Consider the following 15,286-nt stretch of genomic DNA (forward strand, 5'->3'; position numbering starts at 1 on the left):
AGGACTGGGTGGAGGATCACTGCGCTAGGTAGACAGGTCCCCAGAGGGTTCACAGGACTGGGTAGAGGATCACTGCGCTAGGTAGACAGGTCCCCAGAGGGTTCACAGGACTGGGTGCAGGAACACTGCGCTAGGTAGACAGGTCCCCAGAGGGTTCACAGGACTGGGTGGAGAATCACTGCGCTAGGTAGACAGGTCCCCAGAGGGTTCACAGGACCGGGTGGAGGATCACTGCGCTAGGTAGACAGGTCTCCAGAGGGTTCACAGGACTGGGTGGAGGATCACTGCGCTAGGTAGACAGGTCCCCAGAGGGTTCACAGGACTGGGTGGAGGATCACTGCGCTAGGTAGACAGGTCCCCAGAGGGTTCACAGGACTGGGTGGGGGATCACTGCGCTAGGTAGACAGGTCCCCAGAGGGTTCACAGGACCGGGTGGAGGATCACTGCGCTAGGTAGACAGGTCCCCAGAGGGTTCACAGGACTGGGTGGAACATAAGAACATAAGAACATAAGAACATAAGAACTATACAAACGAGAGGAGGCCATTCGGCCCATCGAGCTCGCTTGGGGAGAACTTAACTAATAGCTCAGAGTTGTTAAAATCTTATCTAGCTCTGATTTAAAGGAACCCAAGGATTCAGCTTGCACTACGTTATCAGGAAGACTATTCCATACTCTGACTACACGCTGTGTAAAGAAGTGCTTCCTTAAATCCAGTTTGAAATGTTCTCCCGCTAATTTCCACCTATGGCCACGAGTTCTTGTATTTGAACTAATGCTGAAGTAACTATTCGGTTGAACAGCATCCAAACCTGTTAGAATCTTATAGACCTGGATCATGTCCCCCCTCAGTCTCCTTTGCTTGAGGCTGAACAGATTTAGCTCAAATAACCTTTCCTCGTATGACATTCCTCTAAGACCAGGAATCATTCTTGTGGCCCTACGCTGCACCTTTTCTAAGGCCGCTATGTCCTTTTTAAGATATGGTGACCAAACCTGTACACAATATTCTAGGTGAGGTCTCACCAAGGAATTGTATAATCTTAGCATTACCTCCCTTGACTTAAACTCCACACACCTGGAGATGTACCCCAACATCCTATTGGCCTTTTTTATTGCTTCCCCACACTGGCGAGAATGAGACATGGAAGCATCAACATACACACCAAGGTCTTTCTCATAATCAGCTACCTTTATTTCAGTAGGTCCCATAAAATACCTGTACTTTATATTTCTGCTCCCTACATGGAGTACCTTACATTTGTCTATGTTAAATTTCATCTGCCAGGTGTCAGCCCAGTCACTAATTAAATTAAGATCCCGCTGTAGCTGCTGAGCCGCTAGTTCAGTATCTGCTACACCACCCACCTTGGTATCATCTGCAAATTTCACCAGTTTACTGTATATATTGGTGTCTATATCATTTATGTAAATTAGGAACAAAAGTGGTCCTAAAATTGAACCCTGCGGTACCCCACTATGAACGCAGGCCCACTGTGACATCGAGCCTCTTATAACTACTCGCTGCTTCCTATCCGTTAACCAGTTATCAATCCAAGTCGCTACAGTTCCTAAAATACCTGTCGCTTTGAGTTTAAGTGAGAGCCTCTTGTGGGGAACAACATCAAAAGCCTTTTGGAAATCTAAATAGATGACATCATAGGCCTTCTTATCATCAACTTCCTGAGTAGCTTCCTCAAAAAACTCCAACAGATTTGTTAAACAGGATCTACCTCTCCTAAATCCATGCTGGCTATCCCTCAAAATGTTATTTGAGTCCAGGTAATCTACCATTTTCTCTTTGATTATAGCCTCCATAACTTTACCAGTTATACAAGTTAGACTGATTGGCCTATAGTTTGACAAATTACTTCTATCCCCTTTTTTGAAAATGGGCGTTATGTTGGCATGCTTCCAATCAGAAGGTACCACACCTTCAGATAAGGATTTTTGAAACAGTAATGTTAAGGGTCGGCAAATAATATCCCTCATCTCTTTTAACACTATAGGTAAGATGCCATCAGGGCCCTGTGATTTATTTATTTTGAGCTTAGCTAGGCTTTGCAAAACATCAGCTTCAGTTATATATATATTAGTTATAGACGATGTTGAATTAGTAATAAGAACTGGTAAGTTACTAGTGTCCTCGACAGTGAATACCCGTGCAAAACTATCATTGAACTCATTTACTATGTCAATGTCGTTTTCAATTATAAGACCCTTACTATCCTGCAGATTAGTAATTTCAGCTTTTAGAGCTCTTTTAGAGTTAAAATACTGGAAGAAACTTTTAACGTCATCCTTAGCCTCCAATGCGATCTTCCTTTCGACATTCCTTTTAGCTCGTCTAATGTCATTTTTTAATTCAGCCTGTAGATTTAGATACTCTTACTCTTGGAGAATCACTGCGCTAGGTAGACAGGTCTCCAGAGGGTTCACAGGACTGGGTGCAGGAACACTGCGCTAGGTAGACAGGTCCCCAGAGGGTTCACAGGACTGGGTGGAGAATCACTGCGCTAGGTAGACAGGTCTCCAGAGGGTTCACAGGACTGGGTGCAGGAACACTGCGCTAGGTAGACAGGTCCCCAGAGGGTTCACAGGACTGGGTGGAGAATCACTGCGCTAGGTAGACAGGTCCCCAGAGGGTTCACAGGACCGGGTGGAGGATCACTGCGCTAGGTAGACAGGTCTCCAGAGGGTTCACAGGACTGGGTGGAGGATCACTGCGCTAGGTAGACAGGTCCCCAGAGGGTTCACAGGACTGGGTGGAGGATCACTGCGCTAGGTAGACAGGTCCCCAGAGGGTTCACAGGACTGGGTGGAGGATCACTGCGCTAGGTAGACAGGTCCCCAGAGGGTTCACAGGACTGGGTGCAGGAACACTGCGCTAGGTAGACAGGTCCCCAGAGGGTTCACAGGACTGGGTGGAGAATCACTGCGCTAGGTAGACAGGTCCCCAGAGGGTTCACAGGACCGGGTGGAGGATCACTGCGCTAGGTAGACAGGTCTCCAGAGGGTTCACAGGACTGGGTGGAGGATCACTGCGCTAGGTAGACAGGTCCCCAGAGGGTTCACAGGACTGGGTGGAGGATCACTGCGCTAGGTAGACAGGTCCCCAGAGGGTTCACAGGACTGGGTGGGGGATCACTGCGCTAGGTAGACAGGTCCCCAGAGGGTTCACAGGACCGGGTGGAGGATCACTGCGCTAGGTAGACAGGTCCCCAGAGGGTTCACAGGACTGGGTGGGGGATCACTGTGTTAGGTAGACAGGTCCCCAGAGGCTTCACAGGACCGGGTGGGGGATCACTGCGCTAGGTAGACAGGTCCCCAGAGGGTTCACAGGACCGGGTGGGGGATCACTGCGCTAGGTAGACAGGTCCCCAGAGGGTTCACAGGACTGGGTGGGGGATCACTGTGTTAGGTAGACAGGTCCCCAGAGGCTTCACAGGACTGGGTGGGGGATCACTGCGCTAGGTAGACAGGTCCCCAGAGGGTTCACTGGACCGGGTGGAGGATCACTGCGCTAGGTAGACAGGTCCCCAGAGGGTTCACAGGACTGGGTGGGGGATCACTGTGTTAGGTAGACAGGTCCCCAGAGGGTTCACAGGACTGGGTGGAGAATCACTGCGCTAGGTAGACAGGTCCCCAGAGGGTTCACAGGACTGGGTGGAGGATCACTGCGCTAGGTAGACAGGTCCCCAGAGGGTTCACAGGACTGGGTGGGGGATCACTGCGCTAGGTAGACAGGTCCCCAGAGGGTTCACAGGACTGGGTGGGGGATCACTGCGCTAGGTAGACAGGTCCCCAGAGGGTTCACAGGACTGGGTGGGGGATCACTGCGCTAGGTAGACAGGTCCCCAGAGGGTTCACAGGACTGGGTGGAGGATCACTGCGCTAGGTAGACAGGTCCCCAGAGGGTTCACAGGACTGGGTGGGGGATCACTGCGCTAGGTAGACAGGTGCAATTACATGTATATACAACAGAGCTGTGTGTTTACATGAGTTATTTTTAGCAATTTGAAACATCTTTAGGTCAATGATAATGGTATGATTTTTCAACAGATATTAATGTGACAGCCAATGGGATAATTGGAAATCAAAAGATAAAAATAGAAAATCATAGAATCATAGAATAGAAAAAGTGGGAGTATTAGACTGATTAATTGGATGGAAAGAATTATACTCTAGTAAAATGGAAGGGTTTTGATACAACATCTAAATGGCATAATGTGCAGCTGTAGGCAACAGTTATTTTTTTTTCCAGAAGTTACTTATCATTGTGCGTGTTTGCAGGTAGTTAAGCAGACTTTTGCTACCCAGTAACTTGGAAGCATCGCCCTGTGTCACAGAAGGCTCCACCCTGCACTCATGTTCTCGTCTGTAACCGGGTCTCCCCCCCCTCCCCAGGCACCTGTGCTCCAGTACCTGTACTATCTGGCTCAGGTTGCCATCGCCATGTCCCCCCTCAGCAACAACAGCCTGTTCCTTAGCTACCACCGCAACCCCCTCCCTGAGTACCTGTCCCGTGGCCTCATCGTCTCGCTGTCGACCGACGACCCCCTGCAGTTCCACTTCACCAAGGTGAGTGACACCTGTGACCTGAGCTGCTCCAGGTGGCACATGCAGGGGCAGCGTAAACGGGGGGAGGGGGCGGGTTGATTCCGAGGGCCCCTGAGCGTTGGTCAGCAGCACGTTGGTCAGCAGCCCTTATCTGCAGATTGCTCACTACTTTCCTACATGTAATAGCTTAGCATGTGTAAATAGCACATAAAAAATTTTGACTGAAGGTGTTTATGACTAAATGTACCTTCCTAGCAAGAACAGCTGGTGCTGCATCTTTTGGAAGAGACCATGACCCAAGCTGCTTTCCTTGAAGTGTCAGGGTGAATTAGGGCCACTGCTTTCGAACGTCCACTAAGCAGCAATAATAAAATCATTAAAACTACACTGTCATTTCTCTGCCTGTGGTCCAGGAGCCCCTGATGGAGGAGTACAGCATCGCTGCCCAGGTGTGGAAGCTGAGCTCCTGCGATATGTGTGAGCTGGCCAGGAACAGCGTGCTGATGAGCGGCTTCTCCCACCGGGTAGGCAGCCTTACAGCCCAGAACCAGCTGGCTGAAAATCAGTGTGGATTATTCGCTATAAACATACAGCAACGGGGACTCTGGGTGGGGTGTAGAGTCTCTACGGGGACTCCGGGTGGGGTGTAGAGTCTCTACGGGGACTCTGGGCAGGGTGTAGAGTCTCTACGGGGACTCTGGGCGGGGTGTAGAGTCTATACGGGGACTCCGGGTCGAGGTGTAGAGTCTCTGCAGAGATTCTGCGCGGGGTGTAGAGTCTCTACAGGGACTTCGGGCGAGGTGTAGGGTCTCTACGGAGACTCCGGTCGGGGTGTAGAGTCTCTACGGGGACTCCGGGCGAGGTGTAGGGTCTCTGCAGAGATTCTGGGCGGGGTGTAGTGTCTCTACGGGGACTCTGGGCGGGGTCTAGAGCCTCTACGGGGACTCTGGGCGGGGTGTAGGGTCTCTACGGGGACTCCGGGCTGGGTGTAGAGTCTCTACGGGGATTCTGGCCGGGATGTAGGGTCTCTACGGGGACTCCGGGCAGGGTGTAGGGTCTCTACGGGGATTCTGGGCGGGGTGTAGAGCCTCTACGGGGACTCTGGGCGGGGTGTAGAGTCTCTGCAGAGATTCTGCGCGGGGTGTAGTGTCTCTACGGGGACTCTGGGTGGGGTGTAGAGTCTCTACGGGGACTCTGGGCAGGGTGTAGAGTCTCTACGGGGACTCCGGGCGAGGTGTAGGGTCTCTGCAGAGATTCTGGGCGGGGTGTAGTGTCTCTACGGGGACTCTGGGCGGGGTCTAGAGCCTCTACGGGGACTCTGGGCGGGGTGTAGGGTCTCTACGGGGACTCCGGGCTGGGTGTAGAGTCTCTACGGGGATTCTGGCCGGGATGTAGGGTCTCTACGGGGACTCCGGGCAGGGTGTAGGGTCTCTACGGGGATTCTGGGCGGGGTGTAGAGCCTCTACGGGGACTCTGGGCGGGGTGTAGAGCCTCTACGGGGACTCTGGGCGGGGTGTAGAGCCTCTACGGGGACTCCGGGCTGGGTGTAGAGTCTCTACGGGGACTCCGGGCAGGATGTAGAGTCTCTACGGGGACTCCGGGCGGGGTGTAGAGTCCCTACAGTGACTCCAGATAAAGCAAGTGCTCCACAAGTAACTTTAAACAAAATATCATCCCACCCCATGGACAGGTGAAGAGCCATTGGCTGGGGCCCAACTACACGAAAGAGGGCCAGGAGGGCAACGACATCAGGCGCAGTAATGTGCCAGACATCCGCGTGGCGTACCGCTCCGAGACTCTGTGCGAGGAGCTGCAGCTCATCACCCAGGCAGTCTGCTCCGAGGAGCTGGAGTCCATCGAGGAGGAGGACAACCTGTCCATGGCTGCCGTCTCGGGGTCCTGCTAAGCCCCAGGCGAGGAGCCTTCGCTCTCTCTCACGTGTCTGTAACCTGCTAAAGGGTCAGCGTGGGACGGATTTCTTGGTGCTCTGTGTATGGATACATGCATATGTGTTTCCACAATTGGGAGGGGCGGGGTACATAAACTCAGAATGCGATTCTGATAGCCAATGGGCAGCCAGCGTTCTGTGGCTCTGAGCACACATACACAGAAATTTTTCTGGGAGCCCTCTTCCATGTAGTGTTGGGATGCCGACTGTAGTGTTACTGTAACGTTCTGTGAGTGTTAAGAGACAGGCAGCCATCCGCACTCCGCCGTCTGAGCGGCCTGGACAGAGCCTCCCGGCAGGGCAGTGTGGCGCCAATCTGCCTCCCGTCGCGGGGCCTTCTGTCTGCAGTCGCTTCAGCCAGTTACTGTACCTTCCCATTCTTACCCATTCCAGGGTCACCGTGCTGTTTGCCTTTAATCCCAAATTCATTAAGCCCCCATCTTACTCCGATGCCATAGATAAAATTAACAACTAACTGTCCTTCATGGGCAATGGACAATTTAAACTCCCCCTGATAGGCTTATGGTGTGAAATCCACATTTCTTAAGGGCACTCCTTATTACGATATAAAAATGGTCAGAGTGGAAGCCATTATTGATTTAATGGCTGTTTTTACTGCACTGTTGACAATATGGAGATGTACAGTAGTAGATTCAGGAAGGTTCAGTGGGGCAAACAGGGGTTTTTTTTAAGCATGTGATCTCCTCTATGACCGCATTTTGTAATCTGCCTCCTCGAGGCCTTCATCCCAAAGAATTATGGGAAACTTATTCATATGATGCCAACTAGACAATAATCGTGTAGCTCAGTACAAAGAAGTACATACTTTGACAGCCTATTGAGCTCAAACAGTATTTAATAATAAAACAAAAGGTGTATTTTTGTAAAATAGCCATAACAGTTATATTTGGATCTATATAAATATAGGTGACCTTAGTGACTTTTGTTACCCACTGTTATTAGTTTAGTCCTCTGCATGTCTTACCAATAATGCTAAAACCGTGTTGATTCTGATGTTTATCATATGACATTTGTGTGGCTGTTATTGGTAGCTGAGTTTCTTGATGATCTCTGCCCATATATGTGGGAGCCTATGAATGGGTTATTATTGTATTTTAGTTTTTAAGTGTTTCCATTTTGCCTAGAAGTTCCTGCGATGCAGACAATAGGAGTTCATCTGTTCATGCTTAAAGTGATTTTAAAATTAGGCTAACAACATCCAGCTTATATGAAGATGGTGGGACATCACCTATCAGTGGCATTACATTGAGTCACAGAGCCACCATCAGTGAATGTGGTAACTGGTAACTGGCCGCATCTCCAGTGCTCAATCCATTTCTCATTTGCTGGTAAAACACACACATGTAAAAAAAAAAAAATTACTAGATTTTTTAAAACAGCCATTTATCAGTGAGGATGGATATAGCTAATGTTACTATTGTATTTTTGGACATAAATATCATCAAGTCTGCCAATCAGAAATATTTTTTTGGGTAAAGAGCTTCCAGAATCAAGTAAACGTGGCTGAAAATAAATTCATTAATCATGTAGAAGTCTTTATAATTCGGTGTTATATGGGTGATGCTATTTTGGTCCCTGGGAGGATCTTATCTGTTGTTAGATTAAATTTACAGCCAAATAACACACTCACCCAGGCCAGGAAGCCACTGTTACAACTGTACTAAAACAAAACGAGGGAACTCTGCTTTTGAACCTCTTTGCGTCATCAACTATTACACTAAATTGTTGACAGATTGTGTCAAAGTTGTGTTTTTTTTCTCTTATAGGCGATTTTTGATTATCATTGCGTTCTGACGTTTTTTTTCCAAGGATTTGCAGCCTGTGTCATTTCTGTTGTCACTCTGGTTTTGCTGTATGAGTAAAAATTTCTGGCTGCACTGTTTCTGTGTTGCATGGCTGGTATATTTAAAAAATAAAATACGTACATTCATTCAGAAGTAATGTATGGTGTACTGAGAATGAATGACGGTCGTAGTGAATCAACGCGGTTTTTATAAACTGTATAAATGTGTAGAGAAACGTGCGGGAACTGAACCAAACGGATAAAAAATTATTCCATCTCAAGAGTAATTTACATTGACCTGCAGGTCAGTTGCACACCTGGAACAACTTAAGAGCTGAAAGCCTCACGGTCGCGAATCCGCGGTACGTGAAGTCAAAACATTCTCATTGCAAGAACCAAGATAATAATGGTCTCTTTTATCCAATAAGATTGCGTATGATCGCGGTTCGCTCACCGAGGTTGTTCGTGATTGGCTGATAAACTTCCATCCTGAATGCCTGCTTCACTATTCTACGAGGAAGATCGAACCAGTCTGTATTCGGAGCACGGAGGAAGAAGCTGGTTTGTAAAACAGGACCATGGCGATGAAACTGGCTTACTGGGATATCAGGGGGGTAAGAAAGCTTGCACTAATCCGAGAACAAAATCTTAGTTGCGCTTGATGTGTTTAGCCACTGTTGGTGAGTTATAAGCTAGTTCGATAGCTTTATTTAAACGACGGGGTAAAGTATGGTCAGAGAGGTTGAGTATATGCCAGCTGACAAGAGCAAATAAACACGCATATAACTTAAGTTAGTATAGGAACTACAGATAAAGCTTACCTTCACGAGTAAATTACATATTTATTTGTTTAATTATTAATATTTATGTATTCACCGAAAGACACTATTTAAGTGCTTTGCTGAATGCTTCTAAGCATGGCGCCACCATTTCCAAGTGCCTATAACATTCTGCATATGCTTCATGTAGTTCGATAGTGGCACCAGACCCAAAGCCCTACAGGATAAAAGGCAGTGTTACTTTTGCAAGTCTGGGTAACAGACCTCTGTAGGTCTCTATAGGTGGGACTGGAGCGCGTGTCGGCCTGGGGTGGTGGGTGCAGCACCTCGCTGCACTAGTGCTTGCTCACCAAAAGAACCTGCTGATCTCTTATCTCGATTTTTTTCTTGCGATCTCGAAAAGATAGTTATCTCGAGATAACAAGGTAATTTTCTTGTGATCTCGAGATAAAAGTAGATAACTTTAAAAGTAGATAACTGTGGCGCGGAAAACAAACGTCATGATGTCGGGATAACGTTTGTTATGTCGAAATCCATAAGAGAAATAAAGCTCTCTGGACTTCCGTTTTGTAGCATGTTTCACGATTGCTTCTCCTTATAATAAATGGAAAAAAAAATTAAATTAGCATTTGTATGGATGCATTCCTTCCATCCATTCAATTCAATTTTATTTATATAGCGCATTATCACAACAGTACATTGTCTCAATGCGCTTTACATTTCTGCCACGTAAGGACCGACCATTGAGTAAGCCAAAGGCAACGGTGGCAAGGAAAAACTCCCTAAGAGGAAGAAACCTTGGGAGGAACCAGACCCAAAGGGGGAGCCCATCCTCCAGGGGCCGGCAGATGAGGCAAACAAAACAAGATGATATGACTAAGCTAATACAGAAGGGGTGAGGGAGGAAGTAAGAAAAATAGTGTATTAGCTAGAGTTGAGGAAACCAGAGGCAATGCAAGCAAAACGATAGAGTGCAATATTCGTCTAGGCTCCGGCAGATCTGGGTATAGCAGCATGAGAATTTTCACTCCATTTTCTGTATGTAACCGCTTGTCCAATTCAGGGTTGTGGGGGGTCTAGAGGCTATGGACACAAGGCAGGGAACAACCCAGGATGAGATGCCAACCCATCAAAGGGCATACTCACACTTACACACACTCACAAACACACACACACACACACACACACTCACTGATCGACCTCAGCATTTTTTGGACTATGGGGTGACTCCAGAGTACCCAGTGAAAAACCCCACGATGACACTGGGAGAACATGCGAACTTCACACACATGGAGACTTGACTTGGGTCCCAGAGGTGTAAGGCAGTAGTACTAAATACTGCAATACTGGATGCGTAACATGGCATGAAATTATAATATTTCTGAAAGTTTATTTGAACAAAATAAAGGATGGACACATGAAGCTTTGCAGATACTTAATGCCCGGGCTGAGTGTTTTTGGAATATGTGGAGAGGGACATCTGTATACTTAATATAACAGCAATAAGTTATATCATGGCTATACCAACAGCTCGCCCAGCCGATTCGCCTGCTGCTGGAGTACACCGGCACGAAATACGAAGAAAAACTGTACTCCTGTGGTGAAGGTAAGGAATTTATGGTGATTTATAAAAAAAAAAAAAAACTTGCCTGATATGTTATTGGGCAAATCCGGCGTTGTGACTTAAATTGGCAAACCAAAAGCCTCCGAGCAGGAACAAGCTTTGTGCCAATGAGCTTATCTTATCTAAAAGATTGGTTTGGGTTGAATATAGACAAATCCTCCAAATTCACATGTTATATGTGAGAAATCCATAAGTTTTATCAGCATTGTGGATGTCAGGGCTCCAGATGGTGACTAAAATGGTCACCAGTGTGACTAGATTTTTAATTTTGCAACTAGTTTTTTTCCTAAACGTTTCCTTTTTTGTCTGGAGCCCTGGATGTGACACAAAACGGACCTTTACATGGAATTGCCCTGGTACTCTGAAACCATCTATATCATTATTGAAATGGAACATTAAATGGCTTCATCCCTTTCTGGTATTGTCATCTAAGGTCTGGGTGTTCTGCTGCTGTAGAGTTGCAGTGTTCCTCTGTAAGGGTTTAAGGGTCCAACAGGTAATAGAAATGAAAAGCTCAAGATTTACACACAGGTCATAAAGGTTAAAATCACTTGTAGTACAAGCTGGAACATTTTCCTCATTTGCTGCTTTGTTTGGCTTTCTGGGACCATAAATGTATCAGTGTTTATTTGTCTATCAGTGCCATGGACTTCATAAACTTTAGAAGCTTTCCAACCATGTCGTCTTCGGCCTGTTGCCACTGACTGCGGGTTTGGTTGCACTACAAATTTTGCCAAATTCTATGCATCTGCTGAACATTTGAGTTTGGCTGCTTTGGAAGGTTATGCTTTAATTAGAAGATCTGACTGCTAAGTGAACCTCACAATCTATTGTACTCTGCATTCCTTAGCCCCTGATTACGATAAAAGCTGCTGGTTCGATGAAAAAGAGAAGCTTGGAATGTACTTTCCCAATGTGAGTAACTTGCCAGCATTTGTTTATTCAGGTTAGAGCCCTGTGATGCTGCTGTGGTCATGTGATTTCCCCTCCTGTCTAATTTCTTCAGCTGCCCTATCTTGAGGATGGTGACAGGAAGATTGTCCAAAGTAACGCCATCCTGCGGTACATCGCACGCAAACACAACATGTGTGAGTTATATAGCTGGGGATATTCAAGCAACATGCCCATCTGCAATATGTTATAGTAGAACAGTTGTACTCTACCATATGAATCAGAAATGTATTGTCTGTGGTATAATAATAATAATTAGAACCAACTTTTTAATTTCTATGGATGGGTAGATAGATATATACACACACACACACCATCTCGACAGCCCTGATTACAAGATGACCCCCACTTTCCATCCATCCATTTTCTTTACCCACTTGTCCTGTTCAGGGTCACAGGGGGGGGTTTACAGGCACAAGGCAGGGAACAAACCAGGGATGCGGGCACGATCGCACACCAGTCGCTCGCACACCAGTCGCTCGCACATGCACAGCTACAGGCAGTTTGGTAACTCAAATTAGCCTCAGCATGTTTTTGGACTGTGGGGGGAAACCAGAGAACCCAGAGGAAACTCCACAATGACACTGGGAGAACATGAACTCCACACACAGGGAGTCATGGTGGAGACTGGAACCCAGGTGTGAGGCAACAGTGCTAATCACTGCCCCCCGCCCCCACTCTTTCAGCAACGGTTTATGGAAAAAAGCTTTTGGAATCCAAGATCGTACCAGATCGTATCTGTTCAAAGAGAAATAATTTTATTTGACGAGTATATTAAGTTACCCATGTCACTGTTAAGACGCAACACAGGCAATTGCATTACAGTGTGTATTAAACAGCAAACTTTCCAATAAACAAGTGTTGTGTGGAGAAAAGCAGCAAAATATATATCTTATCATATAAATTGATTGTTTTATGTGGGTTACATGCAAGTTGAAAGATTTAAAACCATGTTATGTAGATTTTGTTACTGATTTTTGACTAACCTATTTGGGCCTGTTCTTCCATGCAGGTGGGGAGACGGAGGATGAGAAGATCCAGGTGGACATTTTGGAGAACCAGGCAATGGACTTTCGCAATGGTTTCGTCATGATGTGCTACACTGACTTTGTGAGTCCTGGCCAGGATAATGTGGGGGGGGGGCACAGGCAGATCTCTATAGCCTGACCTTCAGGCTGTTCATAGGGAACTTCAGTGCTTGTCTGATGTGGCTGTACGATAACGTAAGTGTGTTTGTTTCATTATGGAGTACAGGGCTTCATGTTTGTGTAGCCGGCTCCTGCTGGATTCTGGATCTTACCCAGAACGTATCTTGCCTTGTGCCTCGTGGGAGAGACTCTAACTCTGTGCCTGATCGCGCAGTTGTCTCTTACAAACTCAGTTCAATGCTGTAATTCAGGCAGTGTAACTTTGGGTTTTGTCTTGTTTTGTGACACCATGCTGTTTACCACTTGTCTGTGAATCGTGCATGACCTATGGATGCCTTTTCTCCCCGCTTGTAGGACAATATAAAGCCTGGTTACGTGCAGAAGCTACCTGGCCTGCTGAAACCGTTTTCTGACTTCCTGGGAGACCGGAAGTGGTTTGCTGGTGATAAGGTAATAGTGCCAGGCTACAATTTGAAACTCTGGGTGGTGTGGATTGTTGTGTGAATGCCGTCGTCGAGAGCGTGCGTATTCTTTGTCATTCTTTGGGGTAATGACTTGCTGTTCAGTGTTTGATTGCACTACTACAGTATTTGCTACATTGGTCACAGTATCTTGGGTCTCTCATGGTAAAGTGTGGCCTGATAATTGCTTGGCTGTGCTCCGTCCTGTTCCCTGGCCCAGTGTACATGGCTGGCCACTTGTGACCTACTTTATTTCAAGTCAGTGGAGCACAGGCACTGTTCCAGGTGCCAGACAGTAGCCTGCTTTGTTCCTCTGCATCCACTGCCTGTATGCAGGCGCCCAGACTCAGAAAATAGCCGTGTGCTTATGTAAGCAAGTCCTGGTTTTTTTCCCTCCTGTAGAGAAGTCTACAGACATGTTTGTAGAGCTTTCCATGAGTGATGAGGAAGGAACAGGAGATTAATGTTATGTGAAATGCTGTCACTTCATTGCTGCACTGCTTACTTCTGTGAAGTTAGTCACTCAGCAGTTGTGACCTTGGCCCGTGTGACCTTGGCCCATGCTTACTCGCAGTGTCTTGCTTATAAGTTGTCATCCAGGCCATTGTCTGTTGTGTGCACTGCTTCTCCTGTTTTGTGTAGATCACCTTTGTGGACTTCACCATGTACGAGCTACTGGACCAGCATCGCATGTTTGAACCCAAGTGTCTGGAAGATTTCAAGTCCCTGAGCGATTTCCTGGACAGGTTTGAGGTGAGAACCCCCCCCCCCCCCAACCCTTCCTTCAGATGCCCCTCGGACAGAGACCCTCTGGCTCTTTTGATATCATTTTAATAAATGGGAGAAACAACAATTTTCTATATTTGCTGTGTTATTTACTGTGACTAGAATCGTATGGTTTCTGCTTGGGGATGAATCCTGAACCGTTTCATGTCTGGTTCTCTAATGGCTGTGTCAGATTTTAGGCCACAAATATCGCCAAAGATTTTTTTGCTTCATCTCGGATACTATGTCCACCATTGGGGCGAGTTAAGTGTTCTCCAAAACACAGTATTTTCAGGGCCAAAGGGTTGAAGCCTCATAAGGTCACATGTTTTAGGTTGAAGCAGCATACGATGTGAGTTGTTGGTTTAGAGGTGCATTATGTAGCATATAGGTGTTTCTTTAGATTATAGAAACAGCCTTTTGTAATATCCATAACCTGTCCTGGTCAGACTCGTGTATTTATTTTTCAAGTGATTTAATTGCCGGAAGCCTTTGTTGTTTCACGATCAGTTTAAAATATTGAGGTAGTTTTTTGTTGCGGTCTTTTCCATCACTTGCATGTGGATGTCATACCTCCCAGGGGCTGGAGAAGATCGCGGCCTACATGAAGTCCAAAACTTTCATGAAGACCCCAGTGAACAACAAGATGGCCAAGTGGGGGAACAAGAAGGAGTAAAACCAGTACGACGGGAACGTGGTCCCCCAATTGCCCTCCGTATTGTAACACTCTGTCTGTTAACAGCAAATACAGACACATACGTGTACTAATGCAGCTTGTGATGTAACAGCACTGAAAGCTACAGCAGTATTATTACTAGATTGAATTTACATAAAACGGCTAAATGTGGTCAGTCTGCTAAGGAAGATGAACACTGATCATTCTGTGTGCGGGGGGGGGGGGTGGATGAAAGAACGTGTCTGCAGAAAGTCAGGTGTGTGGTCCTTTTGTTCTCTTTAATCATAAATTCTATGGATTACACCCCAAGAAATCGGATTGTAATGGATTCTCCTGCTTTGTAACAAGGTTTTACAGCACTTATGGAACAGGCTTTTTTTTTCCCTCTAACCTCAAGTTACTTAATTGTTGTTGTGAAAAGTGATATATGGTTCTACAGAGCTTCTTCTGTAATTTTTAGTTAATTATACAGCTGTGTAATGGTTTCAGAGAATTAAGTTCAATGCAATAAAATCTTTTCTGTGAAGACTAACCACACATAGCCTTTGAGCAAATTACATTAGGCTTTTA

General features: G+C 46.6%; 2 protein-coding genes across 5 annotated transcripts in view; both read left to right on the plus strand.

Moving 5' to 3' along the window:
* ampd2b (adenosine monophosphate deaminase 2b) overlaps positions 1-8,470 on the plus strand; it is a 42,927-nt gene extending 34,457 nt beyond the window's left edge. For all 4 annotated transcript variants that reach the window (XM_023793430.2, XM_023793431.2, XM_023793433.2 and 1 more), the window contains exons 16-18: positions 4,408-4,581; positions 4,974-5,084; positions 6,251-8,470. In XM_023793430.2, the coding sequence (XP_023649198.1) occupies positions 4,408-4,581; positions 4,974-5,084; positions 6,251-6,466 (501 nt within the window). In that variant the 3' untranslated portion in view covers positions 6,467-8,470. The remainder of the gene's footprint in view (positions 1-4,407; positions 4,582-4,973; positions 5,085-6,250) is intronic.
* Positions 8,471-8,770: 300 nt separating this feature from the next.
* On the plus strand, positions 8,771-15,248 carry LOC111834315 (glutathione S-transferase Mu 3-like). Its single transcript, XM_023793447.2, has 8 exons — positions 8,771-8,926; positions 10,622-10,697; positions 11,566-11,630; positions 11,722-11,803; positions 12,679-12,776; positions 13,169-13,264; positions 13,918-14,028; positions 14,621-15,248. The coding sequence occupies exons 1-8, from the start codon at positions 8,891-8,893 to the stop codon at positions 14,714-14,716; spliced, it is 660 nt and encodes a 219-aa protein (XP_023649215.2). The 5' UTR covers positions 8,771-8,890; the 3' UTR covers positions 14,717-15,248.
* Positions 15,249-15,286: the final 38 nt, after the last annotated feature.

The sequence above is a fragment of the Paramormyrops kingsleyae genome, chromosome 6, assembly GCF_048594095.1.
Source record: "Paramormyrops kingsleyae isolate MSU_618 chromosome 6, PKINGS_0.4, whole genome shotgun sequence".
NCBI classification, from domain to species: domain Eukaryota; kingdom Metazoa; phylum Chordata; class Actinopteri; order Osteoglossiformes; family Mormyridae; genus Paramormyrops; species Paramormyrops kingsleyae.